Genomic DNA, 24663 nt, shown 5'->3' on the forward strand with positions numbered 1-24663 from the left:
TGGTATTGCTGATCTCGGCGTAGCGAGACGATCTGCAGCAATATGCAACAATCTCTGCGTCTACTGCTTCAAGAAACCCTGCCTCAGAGCCAGCCAAGTCCAAAACACTTTTGCTCTTTGTCCCCAACCTCTATCTTGTAAACTCCGCCGTCTCCAGTATAACTGAACCGCCGCCTTGCCAAGCATTGTATTCCACCTCGTTTGGTCGTGGCCTCGTAAAACCATGTCACATCCAGAAGACAACTCTTTAGCCGTAAAGCCTTCTAACAAAGTATTAAAAAAATAGCTGTAATATATTTTATTACTAATATTATTTATATAGAAGTTTTAAGCTTTTAAGATAAGTTATTATAGCCTAAGTAAAGTTATAAACCTATCTTAAGTTAGTGGGTTGTGCATGTGCGAGGCCACAACTAAATGAGGTTGGCGCTCCTTTGCGCCGCTCGCGTCATTCAGCGCAGGGAAACTTCCCAAAGAAGCACGTACATATCCCTCCGCTATTTCAACATCACGACGCGCCATGTCCATACAAGCCCTAAAGTATTGCGCACCAAAGGTAGCCTATATCATCAACGCTACCCCTCTGACCGTCCACTGCTGCAGCCAAGCGCTAGGGTCGTGAAGCTCTTGTGCATACTATGATTATTTTGCTCATTGTCTAAGAATTTGTCCACGATCGACTGCATAACTTGTCCTACCCACTAGTCCCGCCGTCCATCAGCAATACAAGATTTAGACGCTTGGAGATAATTCCATATTTTATTGCATGGTCTGGAGCTGGGCTATCTGGGCCATTTGTGTTTCATATGCGCGTCTGTACTGATCCGTGGCCGCCTTGATTGCCCTGACAATCGGCACCGTCATGTTATTGACGGCTTTGGCACCGCCCTTGATACTGTTGGTGTCAAATTTCCTCCTCTTCCCCGTCCGCTGAATGTAGTCCTCTACTTGCTTCTTTGCCTTTTCTACTCTAACAACCCGCTCCTTCTCAGCGCTCCCGGCCACAGCCGCGATCCTATCGAGAGACTTGTCTAATGTCTCCACTAATTTCTGAACCTCAACCGCACGATCAGGATCACCCGAGAGGAATACAGTCCAGAAGTAGTGTAGGAATTCGACCGTGGTATTGTGGGTCATGGCAAGTGAGTCGAACACACCACTTGCAAGGCCGAATTTGGATGCTTGCATGGCGGGAGTAGAGTTTGATGTTGAGCAATCATCCGTGTACAAGTGGCGTTGTCTGATAGCTCCCATAATCTGCGTTGTGGCTGCGTTCCGACTAGCCTTGCCCCCAACACGCCGCTTCTTTTTGGGACCGTCATTATCTTCCTCGCTATCGCTGTCTTCTTGAACACCGATTGCGCTCTCGAGATTCAAACTTCCCGAGGGATTTTGCTCGTTTGAAATGGACTCCAAGTCATTCTGGAGTTTAGACAGCACTTGACCAGGCGTATGTTTAGTGTACAGCGAGGCACTACTTGAAACAGTTCCGCTTTGTCCCGAGAAAAAGCGTCCCTGGTCTTTGATTTTCAACATAACTCGATTATCATCGGCATGCCGCTGAAGATCTCGCAGTTGTAGTTCCTTGTAAGTGTCTTCGTCCATCCCAGAAGGTGCATGTGGACCGACGCCATTGGGGGTGACATCAGCCAACATCTTCTCACTCATGCTATTGAGCACTCGCAAGATGGGCACTTTTTCGTGAGAGTTTGGCTGCATGGTCCAGTCGGGTCTGTTGCCCAGGCGCTGACTGTGATTCTGTTCATTGCCTTCAAGGTCGATGAAATGGGGCACATGAGCCATGATCAATTGCCGGGTCCGGTCAGCCTCCTCATCAAATTTTAGATAGCGATCGAGTTTAGGGTCAGTAGCGTCTGTCTCGGTGATTTTCTCTCCTTTCAATTTCTTAAAGAGGCGGCAGACAAAGAATCGAGACCAGAACTCCATCTCACTTAGTTGAGGGACATTCTCGTTATAGACTCGCTTAACCAACGGGTGCTGATTGAATATGAGCTGGATCTGTTCTTTGCTTAGGTTGAGTCTTGTGGTGCCGTCAACATTTTTTGGCTTAACCTCCGAGAGGACGTTGTATGTTCCCTGGCTCTGGCTCTTCTCGACCGCGTGTGCTCGTAATAAATGCACCCTTGATGCCCAGAATTGTGTTGAAAATTGTGAGATTGTGATTGTTTCTGGCTTCTCGCGGAGGGCTTGATCAAACCTCTGCCTAAGAGCAGGGTTTGCATTGAGGAGTGATTTTTGGAGTTCCGTATTTGACATTAATCGGGCATCATCGAACATGCTATCTTCAGCTCTGGCGCCTGCGGAGACTGCTTGGGCTATTGCCATGGCAGCCGATTGGCCACCCCCATCGTCTGCAGGAGCAGGCGTGTTTCCATTCTGAGCCCTAGCTGCCTCGATTGCTTTTCGAAGCAAGCCTGTTATAGTAGATTGTTCAGTTCGAGCAGAAGTAGTTGATGTGAATGTGAAGGTGTGGTTCTCAGCGGCAGCTGTGGAGGGTCGCTGAACGACGATTTTGATGGAAACTTTAGCACTCTTTTCGGGAGTTTGCTGGAGATCTACGGCAGAAACGGATTAGCTAATTTACATATAAGAATGTTTATGAAGCCCATTCGGGCTGGCCTGTAGAGGTGAGCAGGGTCGTACTTGTGATCTCAGAAACCGCTATTGTCAGCGGCGGAGTTGATGGTGCAGCTGGTTTCCAAGACACGGTTTTCCCGTCCTTAGCCACCGAGAGTTTACCATCTTGCTTCTTGTAAGAAGTAGAGGCTTCTGACATCCTCAACCAGGAGAGATGTAACTTGGAGGGATGGGCCTGGCCTGGGGCTGAGGCGCGTTGAGCGAAATACGTAGACGCGCCGTTATTGGTTGGGGAATCAAGAGGCTCGGCGCTAGGCGGAGCGGAGTCTTGTGAACCTATCGCTTGATCACCAACCTCTAAGTAATGAGAGCTTGGAAATAGGTTGAGATAAGATATTTGGTCCAAATGGATGGAATGGGTTCGTTGATCGCGAAATCTTGTCTTTAAAAGTCGATAAAAGTGAGGCTTCCGCGTAAATACAATCACACGCTATGCTGGTGACAATCTTGTTTTGTCAGCTCCGCCCGCTGCAGCTGCCAGACTCTAAGTCAATCATCCGCCACTTCTTAGGAAAAAGAGCTACAGTATGGTAGTCATAAATCTAAAATATAAAACTACAGCGCACGTAAAGTACAAATGCAAAGAAGGACCTCCACTAGCCCAACAGCTCTAAGTTTTGACACAGAAAGGCATTTTTTCTTCACTAAGGCACACCCAAGTCCATTCCAGTCATTTACTCTCCCTTCAGCTTGTCCTGCTTGACGGTAAACGCCATCTCAAGCAGATCCTTCTCTTCTTTCTGGTGAGCGCTCTTTAAACCCGTTGCCACACTCGCGCTTGGATTACGGCCTGCATACATCACATGGCGGCGGTTATGGTGCTCAGTCTCGTTCAGCAGTGTCTCAATGCGTGGCTGGGTGAAACTCCATGCGCCAGCATTTAGGGGCTCTTCTTGGCACCAGATAATGTTCTGTGCGTTCGGGTACGAGTCGAGGTTCTCTCTCAGTTGCTGCCAGGGGAATGGGTGGAGTTGCTCGACACGTGTAATTGCCACGTCTTTCAGCTCCTTGGTGGCACGGTGTTTGTGAAGAGCGGCATAAACTTGGCCAGTGCAGAGGATGACTCTGGAGATATTCTCCGGAGACTCGATCTCGCCGGTCTCATGGCCAGGATCAGGTATCAACCATTGGAAGTGGGATTCACCCGTGAATTCTTTAATGTCGGAACGTGCCATTGGATGCCTTAACAGACTCTTAGAGAAGAAGAGGATAAGAGCTGTGAGGCGTGTTAGAATAAGCCTAAATGGCAGCCGAACAATAGAGACAACTTACGTTTCCTAAATTGCCTGTTCATTTGACGTCTGAGGATGTGGAACAGATTGGACGGTTTGGTTAGATTGGCGATTTGCATGTTGCAGTCCTGGTGCTGGCGATCAAGTTTTTCGGGCGATGGGAATATTCTTGGGTCCTCGTTACACAACTGCAGGTATCGTTCCATCCTTCCTGAGGAGTGTTCTGGGCCTTGGCCGTCGTACCCATGCGGCAGGCTCATAACCAGTCCAGTACGTTGCAGCCACTTGACCTCACCAGATGCGACAAATTGATCAATGATACATTGTGCGTTGTTGGCAAAGTCACCGAACTGTGCTTCCCACATTACCAAAGCGTTTGGTGATGATAGTGAGTAGCCATATTCAAACCCGAGACTATAGTGTGTTAGCTATGGGATGTGTTTCAACCTAGCTCTGATACTCACACTCCAAACTCGCTAAGAGATGAGTTTGCAATAACGAAAGTCGCTTGATCAGGGCTTAGGTGTTGTAGAGGCGTGTAGGTTTTTTCATTTTCTTGATCATGCAGGACGGCATGACGCTGGGAGAAAGTACCACGTTCTACATCTTGACCAGAAACCCTGACGTGGTGGCCGTCCATAGCCAGCGTGCCGAAAGCCAAAGCTTCCGCCGTTGACATGTCGATATTCTTACCTTCTGTGACGGTTTTTGTTCGGCCGGCAAGGATACGTTTGAGGTTTCGGTGAACATTGAAGTCTTCCGGTGGGTTGCCAATTTTTTCGGCAATGTGCTTCAAGGTGTCTGCTTCAACTGCGGTTGGAAGATGCGGCAGGACCTCAGTTGCAAGTTCCTTCGGTGATTTAAATCCGTTCCATGCGGAAGTCAGCCATTCTTTGGCTGTTGGTTGGTAGTCTCTGCTGCGAGTGAAACTTTCCTCAAGCATGCCCCATACCCAAGACTTATGCTCTTCGATGTCTTCCTTAGTAAAAGTCTTTTCTTTCAAGAGCTGGTCAATATACTTATCCAGAGCTGGTGGATGTTCGGCAATTTTCTTATACATGAGCGGCTGAGTGAAAAATGGCTGATCAGTCTCGTTATGGCCTTGTTTCCGGTAGCACACCATGTCGATGACTACATCTTTCTTGAATTCCGCTCGATAATCAGCTGCAAGTTGGCAGACGAAGTTGAATGCCTCTACGTCATCACCGTTGACATGGAAAACTGGAGCATCGATGGCCTTTGCAATGTCTGAGCAATAAGGTGTCGAACGTGCAAAGCGAGGGTCAGTAGTAAAACCGATCTGGTTATTAACAACAATGTGGATGGTGCCTCCAGTATGATATGACGGTAGCGAATAGAAACCCATAGTCTCGTAGACAACGCCCTGGCCAGCAAACGCAGCATCACCGTGAAGAAGAACACCCATTGCAGTCCTTGCTTCCTTTTCGTCATTGTTGTAATGGAGAATAGCTCTAGTTTTGCCTAACACAACCGGGTCCTCGGCTTCTAAATGCGAAGGATTGGCGACGAGAGAAAGCTGGACACGCTTCCCGGAGGGCGTGGGACGCTCGAAGTTCATACCCAAATGATACTTCACATCACCGGACCCCTCATCCGAGGGATCGGCGGTCCCCGCGAATTCGCTAAAAATAGACTCGTTTGGCTTTCGAACGACGTTACTGAGCACGTTGAGACGGCCACGATGGGGCATGCCGATAACTATATCTTTAACACCATAGTCCACGCTTCGGTCAATGAGAGCCTTCATGCCAGGAATCAAGCTCTCGCCGCCTTCTAGACCGAAACGCTTGTCATTGGGATATTTCGTAGCCAGGAAAGCTTCAAAGCTAGTCCCCCATATTAAACGATCAAGGATCCGACGCTTCTCGTCTACCGAGTATCTGTAGGGCTGAGGGATCTCAATGCGCTCACGAAGCCAATCGCACTGCTCTCTGTCTGGAATGTGAATATATTCGATACCGTACGAGCCGCAGTATAAACGTTCGCATGCAGCAATGATTTCCCTCAATGTCATTTTCTCGCGTGTTTCGCTCTTGAAGCGTGGCAGAATACCGGGTCCTAGGGTGAATTCCTGATCAAGATCTTTCTCCGTGAACTGGTAGTGGGAAAGCTCCAATTCCCGTGGTTTGCTGTATCCAAACTGTTCTGCTTCCGTACGAATTCCCAATGGATCGATCTTCGCCTTGTGATGTCCTCGAGCTTGGTATGCGCGCACAAGCAACTGGACTTTCAAGTGGTTCATCACATCAGATCCTTTGCCAGGGACCATTCCCAATCCCGGAGTCAAACTAGGGCCCATCCCGCCATGTGGTGCAGGGATGATTGTAGGAGGAGGTTGGAAGGCCTGGGAGACTGGCATATCGCCTTGTTCCATGTTGCGGAAGTAAATCTGCCACGAGACGTGGACACTCGCGGGGTCGCGTTTCCATTGCATGTACATCTCGTCAACATAGTTTGCGGTATTACCCTGGAGGAAGGAGTCGTTGGGGTCCTGTAAAAAGACGTTAGCCTTTCGTTAATCGTTCGAAAAGCCTTGCCACTGCGCAAAAGGAGGCTATACCACTCCCTTGTCCGTTTCTTCAGCGGCAAGAGCATAGCTTCTCCGCTGCTGGAACCGAGGCGCAAGAGCAAGAGCTCTGCATTTTGAGGCAAGCAATGCATTTGACGATGCGTTCGAAAGAGTAAAGAAGCTCGACCGGGCGCCACAGCTACCGGCGGCAAGACGGCTGCTACATTTTCGAAGAGTGATGCGCAGCATGTTGAAGCTAGCAACACAGGAAGAAGACCATTAAAAAGGTAGGAAAGGGAAAAGAAATAACATTCAGCACGCAATGGCTGAGGTATGCTGGGAGGGAAAGACGGGAGGAGAGTCACTCGCTGAGCTGCAAAGCTCAGCATCATCAGCGCCCTCATGATCCTGACTGATGGTCCCGAAGACGGCTTAGCGGATCGAGACTTGGCAAGCGTTACATTTCTGAAGTTAGCCAGCCCCGCCATTGGCCGCCCATAATTAATGCGAACCCCAGAAATGCCGCAACGGCGATTTCATTGATAACAACCTCACCGACTGTTCCGAGACGCATCGAACAAGCTGCATGTCTCTGAAAGCCTAACCAGCTGCCCAATCTCTTTCTTCTCTCAGAGGCACTTCAAGGCTTGCTTTCGGCTAGCGGACCTCATGACCCGTTCTCGTGATGGCTGGTGCTTCTGCTTACGTACTCCTATCCCTTGCCACGGGGACATGAGACTTCAATGGATCGAAATAAGCTCCGCCATATGGACGTAAGAGGTATAACCAGTGCCGCAATTGGATCTTGCAGCATGAGGCTTTGCCGGCGACGGCGCTAGTAACACACCGGGTCTGTAATGTCTGAATACTATCTTGACAAGGGTAGTCATCATCAGTTATAATCAGTCGAACCCCATTTGAACTACAAGTTCTGTCCCTACAAATATGAGTTATCTATTCTCACATTGCATGGAGCACTTGCACACATTACTCCGCCAAATCTAAAACGACTGCGCGAACCATGGATTTCAAAATAAAACCCACGATACGCTCAGCTCTGCACTTCACTAGAACTTGGATGATGATATAATCCCAGGCAATGCAAAGCCGCCGCAAACTCCATTCTGGCACCTGGGTCAAATCCCACCGGGAATGGCCTGGGGATTGTTTCTTATACCATCTCGGCCGCGGACAACTCCGAATCCAAACGGACCCGAGGTTGAACGGGTGAACCAGGCGAACTCAAAAGCTGGCAGGTTCTCCCAAACAGAAGACTATGGCCAGGGGTCGGAGTCAACCACAGACACTTCTACAGCAGTCAGAGTTCATCTATGGAGGTAAAGAATACGCAATATCCCTTCCGCTGGTGGTGTCCTACGAGAGGCGGACCGTGCGCGAACACCAGAATCAAAAGTACGCGTATGATCACGGAGCCTTGGTCCTATTGATTCTATTGGCTAGCTCTTATTGATAACAGTAAGACGAAATACACTAGCGGAAGGGACATACAGCGAGAGACATACAAAACGTTAACACGGGAAAGCAACGCAATCACATCTAGCACCCGCTTGCCTTAACAGAGCTGGTCGCGCAAACCTTGCCATCTGGAGCGCTCGCTGTCTTTGTTGGCTCGTCACCATCGTCGTTGCCCTCGTAAAGCCAGCATATGGCACTACCAAGGATGCAAGAATTGGAGATTGTGGTAGTGTCTGTAGAATCGGAGCACAGCATTGGCATCATTTCGAAAACATGCCGAGTCATTCTTCTAGGGAGCGTCGTAACATACCACCCTCGTTTCCATTAACACCCACCGCAACAGACGCTCTATCGACACGGATATTGCTGAACGTGGGCTTCCGCGCATACTGAGTGTCGCAATCGCCGCAGCTTCTGTACAACTTGCCTACGTCTTGGGCCCATCAATTTTCCTGTCAGCATTCTCGTTCCTCGTGCTCCGTGAACCTTCACTGTTCTCAATATAACTTACAAAAAGTTCTGAACAGCAACAGTTCCACCACCATTACGCTGAAGCACCTTATCATCCGCATTCCTGGCTCCGCCACCGTTGACATACGACGTGCCAGACGTCTGCTTGAAGGTAGCGGTATCTTCAGACATCGGTCTACTAGACGTTGTTGAGCGTGCAAGTGCAGACAATGCACATTTACAATTCATCAACGTGTTTATTCGATATTTTAATGAAGTTAGAGACTTCGACTCACCTTCGCCATTACTAGGACCAGTGATGACGTTAGATAGCATAACGCCATCTTGAAGGAGGAAGACGACGTCCGAGTTGTCACCTTCAGCTTGCTCATTGCATGTACTTGTAGTAGGAATCACGCACCGTCAGTCAAATTATCGGTTATAGTCTTGAGGAAACACTTATGGCTGCGATCCCATTGCTTCTCCCTCCGTCAAAGGTAGCACAAGCGGCGATTGTCTTGACAGCAGCAAGGTTGGTAGTTCCAGAGGAAGCCGGGAAAGTGGTCTGGAGATTCGTGTTCGTCGTTGCAGCAGCCGCTAGAGCCGCAAAGTATGCTGTAAGAGCAGCTCTTGCGTACATGATGAATGATGATTCTTCGCAGAATAATTTTATTCTTAATCAACCATATTTTTAGGCAGAAAGCGGACAGATACAGGCCATAGTCTACACTTCGAGACAAACTGCTCCTTTATGCAATCACCTCACCCGTAATCGTTAAGGGATCTCCGGCCCTTGACATGAGTCCACGAAATGATTCCTCCGAAGTAATAAACTACATCTTGGCAACGGCTGGCGGAGAGACAGTGGAGAAACATCGCCAAGCCTCCTCCGAATCTAAGGGCGAATAATCTACGCGTAGCCCCGTAAAGGGATCGCCCGAAGCCATTGCGGCTGGAACGCTCGTGTCCGATTGGAAGGAACTTTTTTCTCTAGCTCCCGTTTCAGGATGCTTCTTGGCATCGTGATGTATATTGATTCTTGACACGTAGTGGATGGCTTTAGTTGCCATGATCAATAATCTAACCTCTATCTGACTAGAGACTTGGTAATGATGGCGGGGAATTCGCAAAATATAAATGTCAAGCAACAGAAGCTATGTATGCATATGGCATGCTCTCGTGAGGTGCTGTCCTAAGCTAGAGGGTCCTTGCGTTAGGAGGCCGAAAACTCCTAGATCGTTGTAGACTTGATATTGAGAAGCGGGTGGGCGAAATTCGGAATGCATCCCTATTGCCGGGGTAATGGAAGTAGGCCAGTGTGTCCAACAGTCAGCGACGCTGGCAGCGTAGCTGCCAAGAAGCTGATAATGTAAGCAGTCAGTCAGCGTATAGGGTAGTCACAGTCAGTCAACAGTCAGTTAGTATAGATTCTATAGCGCGCTGAAAGCTCGCTGCCTTAGTGGTAAGGGTAGGAAGATTTTATAGTGTTTTAAAGCTTTAGTGAAGGTTAAGGATATTTGGCTAATATTCTGTAACCGACTACTAACACTGTGCTAAGACACAAGATCACCGCTTGGAAGGATCTAAGATAGCGTCAACGCCACCCTATATATTAATCGCAGATTAATATTGCTTACAGATTACCGTTCCCATTTTATCTTATTACCTATACTATTTTATATATATATATACCTCTTAATTTCTATAGCTTTATAATTAAGTTGCTTATTTAATACCTACACACTATAAAGCTTATATATTTGGTTAACTAAGTAATAGAAAACCCCTAGGAAACTCTTGCTTATCTATAGTAAATAAAATAATTTCTCTAATTTCTCTATTACGCATATAAACTCATTCCGCCTCCTAAATATTAATATCTTTTTTATTACCATATCTAGATATAACGCACCTTATATTTTTCGCGCTAATTAGGGTATAGAGCTTCTTCCTCTACCTCTTCCTTATTAACTCCGTAATCTATATATTAATTAAGCCCCTTAACGCCGTATAGGTTTTATAAATTAACAACTTTTTTACTTTTCCTAATTAACGATAATACCAAATTAGGCGATTAAAATAATTCTATATTATAACAGCCTCCCTTAGTTAATTAGAACTATAGCTATATCTTCCCTATTAACTAAAATAGCCTCTACCTAATAAAATATAGCAAGCTTATTAGTAAATATAGATACTAAGTTATTAATAAGCGGTCGCTATTAAGCAATATCTCTATATTAGTAATTTAGAAATATAGAGCCGACCTATTTTAGGATAGTCCTTTAGGTAAGAAGAGGCTCTAGCTATATAAAATCTACTACCTAGCTTAAAAACTAAGTGCTCTACTTATAATTAACGGCACTAATTATATTAGCGGCTATTTAAAATTAAAGTATAGCCTTATTACTAACCCTAAAAGCTATAATAGTAGTATATAACTACTAGCCATATTAAGCCCGTTCTAATTAGCCGCTTAAGTCTTATTTACTTTAAATAGTAGCTATAAACGCTAGCCGTTCTAGGCAGCTGGCTATATTTAAGCCTATATTAATTATTGATTCTTATTTAACGTCTGATGCGGTCCCAATTAAGGTCCATGCAGACTACTGCCGTGATATAGATACAAAAAACCTCCAAGGCGAACGTGAGTGGTAATACAGAGTGTACCCCTCCAGGTAGCACGCCCGTACTACGTCAACGGGAGGAAAAATACCTTTAGGTCGCTGCTCTGAGACCCCCGTACGGGGGTGTCCTGATTGCCTATCTTGCCCTGTCTGCCTTTCGTACCATGCTTCCTGATAGAGATATAATAATTGCCGTAAAAATAATGTAATCCTACCCTTTCGCTCCTATTCGAATACCCTAGCGTGCATACGCCTATAGTCCTCCTGCTTGCAGCGTGATTTCCACCCCAAAGGAACAGCGGGACGAATATACTAGGTGTCTTGTCCTAGGGCCCCAACCTAGGTCCCCTACATCCTATCGCCTGCGCCTAGCTGGTTTTCGAGACGTAGAGGGAGACAAAATACCGCGTGGGTAAGTCCAGGCCGTCGGGTAGAGTGGGGAATGAGAGGCTCATCACAGACCTCCTTTGGCGTATGGGGTTCGTCGTTCGGTCGCCGTGTACGGCTCGTTCGGTCGCCGTTCGCGGCTCGTCGGTCGCCGCATGCGGCTCGTTCGGTCGTGTAGGTATTCGTATAGGAGGTAGAGGGGGGACGCCGTTTAAAGCCGTGCTTCAGGTGTACCGGAACGAATACGTGAAGACGTAGTAGAACTTATAGGCTTCCGCTGGGGCTCACCCTCCCAGCAGAGACTTCTTTGCACTACCACGTCGCAGCGCCGGCGCTGCGCAGCCGTACGCACGTCTCTGCGTTTGCTCTAGTAGTCTATTGGCACGATCCAGATGGAACGCCAATAGCTGCATACTAGGTTCCCGGGCTCCACCGCGTGGAGGTGCAGAGGTCNATTTTATGGAGTCGTCTTGCCCGTGTTGTTGACTAGGTCTTGGCGCCAAGACCCNCNAAAACTCTGCTGTTCTGACGGCGTCGAGGGCGACGCATTCGAAAGCGCCCTNTAGCCACGACGTAACGCCGCTGCATCAGTAGCAGACGAGATCCTCACTCTCAGCTTGACCGTACGGACAAGATGAGACGGAAAAGAGCCCCCATAGGACAGTATGGGTCGGATCTCGATTTTGGTGTTCTTAGCCTATATTAATTAGACGATTCTATAGGATATTACCTTCCGTTAAGCTATAAGTCCTTATATACGTGCTCTACTTATATTTAATTATCCTTAAATTTAGGATTATCTTATTATATAATTATAGCACCTGGTATACCAAACGCGTATTTACGCATTTAATGTACTAACTATTTGCTTATAAAGTACTAACTAATTAGGGGGAGGGCGCGTTAGTATATAGACTACGTAGTCTACCTAAATAGAATCGATAGTTACTATTATCTAAAAGAGTATATAATACTATACGTATTTTATGCCCTTGGATATAACTTACTTATATTATTAAGTTAATATAAATACTAATTAGTAAGCGCGCACAGATTAGTAATTACTTAATACCTCCCCCTAAGCAATATACGATAGTGACTACCCGTTTAAATCCTAGTACGACCTACTAGAAGGTCGGAAGTTGGGGATTATAGACTATATTACTATCTCTATATACTTATTTAAGTCTTAGTATAGTTTATTAGAAGTTTATAAATATAAATATAGACCTTTATAGAACTCTCTGCCCTTATATAAACTATTATAGACCTATTAATTACTTTTACAGACCGTTATAAGACCTCCTCCACCCGCTATAAGCTCCTTTTAACCCGTTACAGCTTATATAGATATACTATACTATATAATATAGCAGATATAAGTAAGCAAATTAACGAAGGTTAAAAGAAGTAGAGTTAGGGAGTTAACCTTACGTCTATAAACGGCGTTAATAACTATATTAATTTTAAAATTCTTAAATATAGACACTTTAAGCTTCTAAATAACGATCTATAGAAATAATATAAGAAAGACTTTATAGACTTTACAGAAGCTATCTTTAAGGCTTATAACCTTATAGCTACCCATAACCTATAAACCCTCTTATATTACTAAGGTATATAGGTTAAAAAGGATAAATAAGTTACTATTATACGGTCTCTATATAATATATTACGTAAGGAGGACTAAATAAAATAGACTAAAGAGTAGATATTAGATTATATTAAAACTAGTAGACTTTTTACCTCTTTTGAACTTAATAGGATTTCTAGTTTTATAGACGACCTATTTAACTAAATTCGTCCTATAAACTAAAGAGATCTTAGAATTAATCTTATAGGCTAAAGTATACCTAGTACTTAAGTTATAAACTATAATACCCCTATAAACTAAAATACGGACCAAAACCCTTTTATTACTTAAGTTATAGATCCGTAAACTACCTAAGTAAAAACCTATAGTAAGGAGCTAGCTAACCTAGCTAAGCTCTATACCGATAAATCTAAGTATAGCGGTGAAAATAATAACTTTAACTTTAAACTAACTATCTTTACGAACCTTTATTAGAAGGCTAATATTCCTAAATAGGAATTTAGCTAAGCTTATTCTACTATACTGCGCGGCCTAGCCCTTAACTACTATTATACTAACCTTAAGAGTAACCCCCTTAGTGTTCCCTTTAATAAGCTATATAAAGCTATATAAAACTACTTTAAAGGGCTAGAATATAAGCGTAATATCCTTATATAATAAAATGCGATTAAGTTACGGACAAATTCTTATTAAATACCTTTAACACCTATAGCACGGCCTTAATACTAAGCTTTAAACAGACGACTTCCTATATAATAAACTTATTATAGCCTACTAGAAAGTGGAACCCTATAAATACGCCTATTATAAGCCTATAAATATCTTAACTGGCCTTATTAACAATTTACGGTCCTCTATTACAATATATAAAGTTTTAAAACCACTAAGTAGTACTTAAGCCTTTATTACAGACCTATAAAACCTATAAACTAACTTAGATGCCTACTTTACGGACCGCCGCTACCGCTAGCAGTACCTGTACCAACTAAGTCCTACCTATAACCCCTACAGCAACTCCTATATAAAAGTATACCCCCATAGATAAACTAGNTAGAAGTGCTTTATATACGGTAAGAAAGGATATTAGTTTATAAGGTATACCTAGGAAGAATATAATAAGTTTAAGAAGAGATTTAATAGTCGGATTAATTAGTTTATCTTAAACTATAAAGGAGAGGGAGTAAAGGAGTCTCTTAACAAGTTAATAGAAGCTCTTATAATTAACTTTAACTTAAATACTTAAAATAGAAGACCTTAGAGATATTTCTAACTACTTTTAGACCTTTTACGGACGGCTAAGCCTTTAATATTACAACTATATTAGCCAACCGCTCCTTTATACACTTAATTACACCTAAAAACTAACTTATAAGTATACTTATTAGACTTATTATAGACGTTACGGACTATAAATAAGACCTATTTGCATATATTACTATAGAACCCTATACCCCTAAAGAATTCTATAGCGTTATAATCGATATAGGTGCCTTTAAGAAGTTTACTATAGGTTATAGACAATACCTTATATATAAGACCACTATAAATAATAATATAGACATTAATACTATGTAAACTGGGGCCGTAAACGTCTAATTTAGCATTAGCTTAACCGTATTAATTAGATTAGTTATAGTTAAGACTCTAATTAGCCTAGTTAACTTCTACGTAGTAAAAGCGGATACCCCTTTCTATTACGGCACCGTAACGCGTAACCTGGACGGGGAGCCTAGTTAGGGGTTCGGCTAAGGACTTGGCGTTATAACGTGTATATGTTACGCCTCTACCTCCTATACATACCTCTCCTCTTCTCCTTAGCTTAGTATCTTCGTAATATAGCATTCTACAAGCCTTAGTTTAGAGGCATTTATATAAGCCGTAATATTATACTAAGCTCACCCTATATTGCCTGGGAAGGCCTTAATAATATCCTACCCTAAAAGAAACTTCGTCTGTAATAATGCGTCAACGCGCTATACTTAGACACTAAAACAACTCTACATTGCCTGGAAAGGCCTAGATAATATCCCACCTTATAAGCTAGATAGGACTAGACCTATACCCCTAGAATTAAAACCGAAGCGTATAATATTAATAAACCCTAGGAAGCTAATAATGGTACCTAAAGCTAGCTTATCTAAGAGAGCTGCCTCTACTTAAGAGGAACCTAAGATCTAATTAGGATTAGAAATTAAAGATAATAATAACGTTATAGACATACGCGAGTAGATTCGCGCCCTTATAGCTAACTAGAAAGCTAATTATCTAAAGGTAAAGAATATATAAGAGACTCTATAAGAGATCCTAGAAAGCCTTACAGCCCTATAAAATAGCCTAGCTTCCCCTTCTTAAAGCCCTAGCTGACCTATTTACTCTACTAAGTGCGATATACTAGGGAGTATGGATATAATAACGAAGTAATTAAAGTCCGTTAAGCTCCTTAACCCCCTACTACTATTTAACGGGATAGACCCTACCTTTAAGAATTAGAGGATTTAAGTACAAGGAAAGCTCCGCGTTAATTATAACTATTTCCTTTCTAAAGAAGCTAAAATACTCTACCTCTTTAGTCGAACCACTAGGGACGCCCAACGGCACCTTTAAGCCAAGTTTAAGGATAAGTCCCCTATCTAATTTATATCTATTAACGAGATAATACGGTACCTAGCTACTATTTATATTAACCTAAATAAAGTATAGAATGCCCGGTATAACTATAATCGCCTAATAATAAAACTAAACTAACCCTTTGCTAAGTTTTAAACTTAATTCCTATACCTTATAGGAGAAGGCTAGGTTCCCCTTAAAAATTACTAATTGGACCTATATAATAAACTAATAATTAGGCTGTAAGAGAAAATTATAATAACCTTAAATAACTGTTCGTACTAACTTAATAGCACGAGTGAGTCAGATCCAGGGGCACGAAATACGTATAGTATCGTATGCTCTTTTGGATGATGGTGACTGTCTCTTATATTAAAGCAGACTACGTAGTCTATATACTGATGCGACCTCCCCCTAATTAGTTAGTGCTTCAGGAGTGCACTAGACGCGTAAGCAGGTGGTTGGTGCACCGAGCGCGTAAACGCGTAGTTGGTGTACCGAACGCGTAAGCACGCGGTTAGTATAACAGGTGCTGTAATTATACACTAGCGGTACTTAAAAAATGAAACCACCTGTATACAGCCTCCGTAATTGTTTTAATAGAACTATAAAACACAAAAGAAATACATAGGAAATCCCTCCCAAGGTGCCTTCTAGGCTGCCTTCAAGACGGTGCTTTGAGCTAGCCGTAAGTCCTGCTTATGGTCCGTAAAGTAAACTTATACAGCCTTCTAACGGGCCGTAAATAAACTATGCGGCCTTCCGACGGGCCGCAAATGAACCGTAAGTGCTCCGTTAGTCACGTTCTACCCATTTTATAACTTTTAGGTTGAGCCTATTTGTGTCGATTAGGGTTTTAAGGGCTTGACATAGCTTTGCCTTAGTTATAGCGTCCGCTAGGTTGTCTCCGCTGCTGATCCATTTAACCTCCGTAATCTTACGTCATTTATAGGCTTAACGTAAGCACATTAGGTCGACCATAAGCCTCTTCTCCTATGTTGTACCTAGCTTAACTAGGCAGTCGTAAAGGGACTTTAAATCGGTGCATAAAACCAGGGGTAACTGCTCTAATTGTAGAATCTTCTAGACTGTTAATTTAATTGCGGCTGCTATATTAAAGCCATAGGCTAGTGCATATAGTTTAGAAGCTAGTATACTTTAGGTTACTTATTTACACTTAATTAAAGACTAGTGCAGTATATTTGCGTCCTAATTGCGGTCCGTAAGTACAATTATAAAGCCAATTTGTAATAATAGGTCTTTATTATTAGCAAAGGAGGCGTCTATAAATGCTAGTAAGCTAAAGGAACTTAGGTCTAGTGGTATAAAAGTAAGTCCCCTTACTGCATTATTAATTTGCTACTAAATGCGCTTATTAAGCTGCTTAATATTTTTTTCTTACGGATCTACTGCCTGGGCCGTAAAGGATAAATCGTAGGCAGATTTGGGTTAGTAGACTGTGGTAATATAGGCACCTCTTATACGCTATGCAGCGTATTAGTCCTTTATATTTACGGTTTTACGGGTCTCTCTATGGGAGCTAGTAAGGTCCGTAGGCTTTGCTGTAACGGGCTTTAGGTTTTAAGCTTAGCGTTCCTAAGTTAGCTTAATTAGGTTGCCCTTTTATATAATTAGGCCTCTATTAAACTTAATCAGATTCTACTTAGTTAACTACTCTTGCGGCTTTACTAAGAACTTAGCCTTTTATAGTTTAGTTTCTTTAGCGTCTATAAAGGTCTAGTCTGCTAGGAATAGGGTATTGTCTATTTAGAGTCTAACGATACTAAGGCCATTTAATTAGGTGTATAGGAGGTAGGGGTCGTAGGTCGACTGTTCCATTTTAAGTTTACTAATGTAGTGCTAGTGGTATGTTTTAAACCAATGGTTTCTAGCTTCTAGTACTCTGTAAAGAGGTTTTATAACCTATAAAATTGTTTCTGGTTATAAATTAAGCTCCAGCGGTAGTTATATAAAGATGTCCCTACTTAGGTAGGTATTGGATTGTATATAGGCTTATAAGATGTCCCGTAGGTAAAGAGCTACGGGTTTGCTTTACTATAGGCCGGGCGTAAGTATAAGTATAATCCGTTAGCTAACTCGTTAAATTGTAGGCGATTATATAAGGACTAAGTCCTTTCCCTAGTCGTTATAAGCTTATATAACAAGCCTTAACTTTTTAAAGGCTTTGTCGGTACTAGGGTACTTAATTTTATTAATAAAGCGCGAGTTAAATATACGGACGCCTTGCGGAACGTCTCTCTCTATTATAACTGCAAAGACGCCCTTTTTAAGTAGTCCGTTGATCTCTTTACGTTATAAGTCCGTAAAAGGGGTTTCCTATACTAGAACTAATATATCTGTAGGCGGAGATTGCCTTGCGGATATACCTATGGAGGTTAAATAATTCTTTATTACGGGGTTCTTGGTTACAGAGTGCTTTTAGGGGCGTCCTTAACCACGCTTTACAATAGGTTTAGTAGGTTTAGTGGGTTTCTAGGGGACTTCTAGGGTAGGTAAGGGTGCTTCTAGTTTATTTGATTCGGTAGTTGCTTCTAGTTTATCTAGTTCGGTAGTTGCTTCTAGTTCGTCTAGCTTAACGTTATAGGTAGTTTTAGGGTCGTCGTCTCCCCCTTCGCTCCTCCGTCGTCGTCTCCCCCTTCGCTCCTCCGTCGTCGTCTCCCCTCGCTCCTCCGTCGTCGTCTCCCCCTTCGCTCCTCCGTCGTCGTCGCTATGGCGCCGCAGCTATATAGCCCCTGAGGACACGTCACCGGACGCAACCTCTACCACAACCAGTCTGCAGCCATCACGCTGCAGACGACCTCCACCACAACTAGTCTACAGCCATCACGCTGCAGACGACCTCCACCACAACTAGTCTTACAGCCATCACGCTGCAGACGACCTCCACACAACTAGTCTACAGCCATCACGCTGCAGACGACCCCTCTCCAACCTGTCTACGCCATCGCGGCTGCAGACGACCTCTCCACAACCTGTCTACGGCCATTACGCTGCAGACGACCTCTCACAACCTGTCTACAGCCGTCGCGCTGCAGACGACCTCCACAACTGTCTACGGCCATCACGCTGCAGACGACCTCTCCACAACCTGTCTACAGCCATCGCCGCTGCAGACGACCTCCACAACCTGTCTACAGCCATCACGCTGCAGACGACCTATCCACAACCTGTCTACAGCCATCGCGCTGCAGACGACCTATCCACCAACCTGTCTCCACAACCTATCTACAGCTATCGCGCTGCAGACGACCTCTACCACAACCGCCACCACCGCCACAACATACCATACAATACCGCACTATAGGCGTACCGCAGATGCGCAGATAGGGGTGGCTATAGTAGGGGAGGGGAAGGGGCCGGCCCGTGTTACTTTAGCACGTTAAATCTAAGGTGTATAGGCGAATTGGTGTTTATACCCTATACAAGACAACTTCGTGAAAATTTTCCTATGGGAGTGGGTTTACGTAACGAGGTTCGCCCTTATAAAATACCATTAGTAGGTTATTTTTGGGGAAAGTACCTATTAATTACTAATTCCCTACCCATTTCTTTAGCAAGGAGAAGAGATAGGGTACAGAATAAAAAGTCGCTTTAGGGGTAATTGGTAGCTGCTTCCAAGCTAGCAAGCTATTGTAACGCCTCTTATTCTTAAGTGCAAAACTATTTAATAAAAATCTTTCTTTTAGAGCGCTTTTTCTACTCTAGGAACGGCAGAATACGGCAGAAATAGATAAAAGAGCCAGGATTTCCTTAGTGCGATTTTCTTGGCATAAACTAGACCATAGTAAGCAAGATATCAGGACAAAACACCAATAGGCTAGGAGCTCCCCCTAGTATTTAAAACGGGCCAGAGTGTCCACTTAGCTACTAGTACATGTTAAGCTGCCTAGGAAGGATTCATGTATATAGAACTATAGCGCCATAGCCTAGAGGCTGCATGCGCAGTATTGTACGTAGTATAATACAACGGATATAAAAAATAAAAAATAAAAAAAAAGGTAGTTTTAGGCCGAAAGTAGGGTTTTACGGACGTGCTTCTAAAGCTAGTTGGCCCGCTAGGAAGCTATACGCAGCACGTTTCGTTTTCTACGGCTAGTAGACAATAGGGTCTATTCTAGCTACCGCTTTTACGCTATATAAGGACTTTAGAGTTAAGCGGAAGGTTATATACTAAGGTTGTATTAGGTCCGTTGCGGTAATATAAGGCGTTATTAACAGTTTATTTAGCCTGTAGCTTAACTATCTCGGCTATTGCCTTCTATATTATAGCTACTCGTTCCGTAATAGACGGGGTAGGAGGGCCTAGGTTGCTTATCCTTAGGTAGGCTCTATAAACCAAGAGGGTAGGTACTAGTCTATTAGGGCCAGCAGTATTATTAACGGCTTTTACGGCCATCTATAGAGCCAGTTCCTTTTAAATATCCTTATATTCGTCTATAATAATCTGGTAAGCTCTCTATAAGGCTAGGTAAGCTCGCTTAATAAGCCTAACGGACCAATATACCTTAACTAGGATAGCTTTTGTTAATATAGCTATAGCCGTAGTATACTGCTAGAATTCCTTGCTAATAAAGTTCCTACTAGCGTTGTAGGTAATATACTTAAGAGGTCTAAGGTATATATCAATCCAGTAGGTCCATAAAATATTCTAAGTATATTTTGCGGATATATTTTATAACTAACGGGCGGCTTAATAGCGGGTTGCCTCGTTAATTATATATAATACTGGGCTGCCGTTAATATACATAATGTCTATATATACTAAGTAGTTAAAGTTAAGGTCCTTATAAAGGGTGAACTTAAATCGGCCTAGGGAACGTCCGTATTTCTAGCAAAAGAAGCAGTATTTAGTTAGGTGGTTAATTACCTTCCTATTAACGTTGTCGTATCTAGAGCGTTTAAGGACTTTATATAGCTTTTTAGCTAATAGGTGGCCAAAACGGCGGTATAGGCGGTAGATTTTAGTACTAGTAAGGTAGCATAGGTTATAGTTAAAAGATTCCTAAATATAGGTCTGTAGAGTCTCTCCCTATATAAGGAACGGGTGTCTAAATCGTTATATAATTGGTAGGGTAATATACTTACTTCCTAGGGCAGTTACGGGGCTAATTAGGGTGTCCGTAATATTATTATAGTATACCTATAACTTGTCTATATCTGCAAGATAGAGTAGGAAGGGGGTATCCGCTTTTACTACGTAAAAGTTAACTAGGCTAATTAGAGTCTTAACTTTAACTAATCTAATTAATACAGTTAAGCCAATGCCGAATTAGACGTTTACGGCCCTAGTTTGCGTAATATTAATGTCCGTATTGTCATTTGTGGTGGTCCTATATGTGAGGTATTATCCATAGCCTGCGGTAGACTTCTTAGAGGTATCTATATCGATTATAACACCGTAGAATTCCTTAGGGGTATAGCGTTCTGTGGTAATATATACAAATAGGTCCTACTTATAATCTATAATGTTTATAATAGGGGTACTTACGGAATGGTTTTTGGGCGTAATTAAGTGTAGGAAGAAACGGTCAGCTAATACGGTCGTAATATTAAAGGCTTAGCTGTTTATAAAAGGTCTAAAAGTGGTTAGAAATGTCTCTAAGGTCTTTTATTCCTAAGTATTTAAGTTAAAGTTAATTATAAGGGCTTCTATTAACTTATCAGGGGGCTCTTCTACTTCCTTTCTTTTGTATTCTAAAATAAACTGGTTAATACGGCTATTAAGTCTCTTCCTAAACTTGTTGCGTTCTTCTTAGGTATACCTTATAGACTAATATCCTTCCTTACCGCACACAAAGCACTTCTGGCTGGTTTGTCTACGGGGGTATATTTTCGTATAGGAGTTGCTGTGGGGGTTATAGGTAGGACTTAGTCGGTATAGGTGCTGCTAGCGATAGCGGCGGTCCGTAAAGTAGACGTCTAAGTCTATTTATGGATATTAAATATCTGTAATAAAGGCTTAAGTGCTGCCTAGTAGGTTTAAGACTTTGTACATTATAATAGAGAAGCGTAGGTTATTAATAAGGCCAGCTAAGGTGTCTGCAGGCTTATAATAGGCGTACTTATAGGGCTCTACTTCCTGGCAAGCCGTAATAAGTTTGTTGTATAGGAAGTCGTCTATTTAAAGCTTAGCGTTAAGGCCGTGCTATAGGTGCTGGAGGTCTTTAATGAGAATTTGCAGGCACTCTATAGTCGATTTTTTAGTGTTCTTGTTAATTACGGTCCGTAGCTTAGTCGCATTCCATTAGGTAAGGATATTACGCCTATATTCCGGTCCTTTAAAGTAGTTATGGGTAGCTTTATATAGCTTATTAAATGGAACACCAAGGGGGTTGCTCTTAAGGTTAGTGTAGTAGTAGTTAAGGGCTAGGCCGCGCAGTATAGTAGAGTAGGCTTAGCCGAACTCCTATTTAGGAATATCGGCCTTCTAACAAAGGTCCGTAAAGATAGTTAGTTTAAAGTTAAAATTGTTATTTTTACCGCTGTACTTNGATTCGTCGGTATAGAGCTTGGCTAGGTTAGCTAGCTCCTTACCGTAGGTCTTTACTTAGGTAGGTTGCGGATCTATAACTTATAGATCTGTGGCTTGCGGATATGTGGCTTACGGATATATAGTTTGCGGATATATAGTTTGCGGATCTGTGACTTAAATAACGGGGGTAATTTAGTCCGTATTTTGGTTTATAGGGGTGTTATAGTCCGTAACTTGGGTTATAGGGGTATTGCGGTCCGTAGCTTGAGAATGGGGTATGCTTTAGCCTATAAGATTAATTCTAAATACACTTAGGTTTATTAGACGAATTTAGTTAAGTATATTAAGTATAAGGCTAGCAATCCTATTAAGTTTGGAAGAAGTAAAGAGTTCGTTAGTGGCCTTGACCTGGTCTAGGATTTCCTCTTTAGTCTATTCCGTTTGGTCTTCCTTATATAGTGCATTGTACAGGGACTATACAATAGTAACTCGTTTGTCTTTTTTAACCCATACACCTTAGTAACGTAAAAGGTTTCGTAGGTTATAGATAGGTATAATGCTGCAAGCCTTAAAAATAGCTTCCGTAAAGTCTGCAAAGTCTTCCTTATATTACTCCCATAGGTCGTTATTTATAAGCTTATAATGTCCGTATTTAAGGACTTTAAACTTAATATAGTTATTAACGTCGTTTATAGACGTAAGGTCAACTCCTTGGCTCCATTTCTCTTAACCTTTATTAATTTACTTGCTTATGTCTACTATGCTGTATAGTATAGTACGTAGCGGGGTGGAAAAGGTCTTGTAGTGGTCTGTAAAGGCGGTTAACAGGTCCGTAACGGTTTGTAGGAGGGTAGGGGGTTTCCGTAAGGTCTTATAACGGTTCGTAAAGTAAATTAGCAGGTCTATAGTGGTTTACGGGAGGGTAGGGGGTTCCGTAAAGGTCTGTATTCGCGTCTATAAACTTCTAGTAAACCGTACTAAGACTTAAATAAGTATACAGAGTTAGTAATAGGTCCGTAATCCTTTACCTTCTAACCTTCCGGCAGGTTGTACTGGGATTAAATAAGTAGTTGCTGTTGAGTATCGCTCGGGGGGAGGTGTTGAGTAATTGCTGATCTGTGCGCGCTTACTGATTAGTATTTGTACTAACTTAATAGCACGAGTGAGTTAGATCCAGGGGCACGAAATACGTATAGTATCGTATGATCTTTTAGATGATGGTGACTGTCTCTTATATTAAAGCAGACTACGTGGTCTATATACTGATGCGACCTCCCCTTAATTAGTCAGTGCTTTAGGAGTACACTAGACGCGTAAGCGGGTGGTTAGTACACCGAGCGCGTAAACGCGTAGTTGGTGTACAGAACGCGTAAGCACGCGGTTGGTATAACAGGTACTGTAATTATATAATAACCTACCAAACTATAAAAGACTTACGGCTTATTACCTATTATTAGATTTAGAACTAAAGCGAATTAATACCCGCCCTAATTAGTAGAAGTGACCCTAGAACCCATTAACTACACCTATCCCTTAACCCGTCGGTTCTGGCGCCCAGTTATCGATAAGACTTTAGCCAATAAAGAGCCCTAAATTAACGAACTTTTGGTGTTCCATACACACGGACTATTATCTTATCAATAACAGAGGATACCAGCGGGTTAAGGGATAGGAGCTAGAGTAGGAAGATAAGCTATAGCAGTCCCTACTCTAAAAGCGGTTACTACTGCGTACTACGCCCTTAACTAGCAATCGCCGCAATACCCCCCCTAAGGTACCCTATTAATCTTAAAAAGATTAATCTAAGTTAGTTAATAGGTAGAAAATACTTTACGGTTCTATATATAGTATTTTAAAATAGATATAGTATTAATATAACCGCCCTTATTAACACTAGAGCAAATAGCTTTACCTTTATAAATACTGCCTATATAAATAATGTTACTAAGTTTCTAAATATAAAAGCCACTAGACCAAAGAAGCCTATTTAAATAAGAGGATATAACGGTTAGGCCGGTAAGCTAGTTACCTATATCCTAAAGTTATATATCGCTCTTAACGAACAACGCCAGTATAGTATCCCCTTTTGTATCCTAGACCTAAGGTCCTATAATATAATCTTTAGCCGAAAATAGATATCTTATTTTAATATTTGGCTAAATATATAATAAAGATAATTTGTCTAGCTAGAGGATAGACCAAAATTACCTTCCTTTATTAGGGAAATCCGAACTAACCATAAGATACTAGCCGCGAGGGCTAACCCTACCTATTAGTAGAATGTTAGGGACCACAACCTAGCCTTTGCCTAAGAAGATACCCGTTATAAGGCTAGAAGGAACTCTTTTATACTAATAAAGATACTTCCCCGGAGCGCTACAGTTAATAAAAACTCTATATACGGTAGTGGGATAGATAGCAATATAGACGATATTTAAATTATATAGATTTAACTAATATAGAAGAGAACATACTAATAGGACATAAGAGATAACCTCTAAAAGATGCGATAGGAGCTAAAAAAAGTAATAATAACGCCTTTACCCCGGAAGCCCCTAAGGTCCTATATACCCCCATTGTCACACGACCCCCCTATAGTAGATATTACA

At 42.6% G+C, this 24663-nt stretch overlaps 4 protein-coding genes across 4 annotated transcripts; 1 reads left to right on the forward strand and 3 right to left on the reverse strand.

The window, feature by feature from the left end:
• Positions 1–353: 353 nt before the first annotated feature.
• On the reverse strand, positions 354–2834 carry K441DRAFT_625932 (RNA polymerase II transcription factor-like protein). The gene is made up of 2 exons (XM_067646117.1): positions 2665–2834; positions 354–2576 (listed from the first exon to the last, which is right to left on the reverse strand). The coding sequence occupies exons 1-2, from the start codon at positions 2795–2797 to the stop codon at positions 760–762; spliced, it is 1950 nt and encodes a 649-aa protein (XP_067509861.1). The 5' UTR covers positions 2798–2834; the 3' UTR covers positions 354–759.
• A 164-nt stretch (positions 2835–2998) lies between these two features.
• Positions 2999–6789, reverse strand: K441DRAFT_651271 (2-oxoglutarate dehydrogenase E1 component mitochondrial precursor). Its single transcript, XM_067647155.1, has 4 exons — positions 6472–6789; positions 4355–6402; positions 3931–4304; positions 2999–3874 (listed from the first exon to the last, which is right to left on the reverse strand). Exons 1-4 carry the CDS (start codon positions 6667–6669, stop codon positions 3333–3335), a joined length of 3162 nt encoding a protein of 1053 aa, XP_067509862.1. The 5' UTR covers positions 6670–6789; the 3' UTR covers positions 2999–3332.
• Positions 6790–7977: 1188 nt separating this feature from the next.
• K441DRAFT_683744 (polysaccharide lyase family 3 protein) lies at positions 7978–8986 on the reverse strand (the record flags this gene model as incomplete). The annotated part of the gene is made up of 5 exons (XM_067651723.1): positions 7978–8129; positions 8207–8310; positions 8408–8528; positions 8643–8733; positions 8804–8986. 5 exons carry the CDS (start codon positions 8984–8986, stop codon positions 7978–7980), a joined length of 651 nt encoding a protein of 216 aa, XP_067509863.1.
• Positions 8987–11064: 2078 nt separating this feature from the next.
• Positions 11065–11696, forward strand: K441DRAFT_651273 (uncharacterized protein; the record flags this gene model as incomplete). Its single annotated transcript, XM_067647156.1, has 1 exon — positions 11065–11696. A coding segment is annotated over one exon (234 nt), but the record flags the coding sequence as incomplete, so codon positions are not given.
• Positions 11697–24663: the final 12967 nt, after the last annotated feature.

The sequence above is a fragment of the Cenococcum geophilum genome (genome assembly GCF_001692895.1).
Source record: "Cenococcum geophilum 1.58 unplaced genomic scaffold K441scaffold_2, whole genome shotgun sequence".
Taxonomy (NCBI): domain Eukaryota; kingdom Fungi; phylum Ascomycota; class Dothideomycetes; order Gloniales; family Gloniaceae; genus Cenococcum; species Cenococcum geophilum.

What these genes read in the sequence shown, in the direction of transcription:
- K441DRAFT_625932 (XM_067646117.1), bottom strand. Translation starts at nt 2,797, where the DNA reads ATGTCAGAAGCCTCTACTTCTTACAAGAAGCAAGATGGTAAACTCTCG. An exon ending in AGCGGTTTCTGAGATCACAA is followed by an intron (nt 2,577 to 2,664) that starts GTACGACCCTGC and finishes TTTCTGCCGTAG; the next exon opens with ATCTCCAGCAAACTCCCGAA.
- K441DRAFT_651271 (XM_067647155.1), bottom strand. Translation starts at nt 6,669, where the DNA reads ATGCTGCGCATCACTCTTCGAAAATGTAGCAGCCGTCTTGCCGCCGGT. An exon ending in TCTCTTAGCGAGTTTGGAGT is followed by an intron (nt 4,305 to 4,354) that starts GTGAGTATCAGA and finishes AACACACTATAG; the next exon opens with TCTCGGGTTTGAATATGGCT. An exon ending in GAACAGGCAATTTAGGAAAC is followed by an intron (nt 3,875 to 3,930) that starts GTAAGTTGTCTC and finishes CACGCCTCACAG; the next exon opens with CTCTTATCCTCTTCTTCTCT.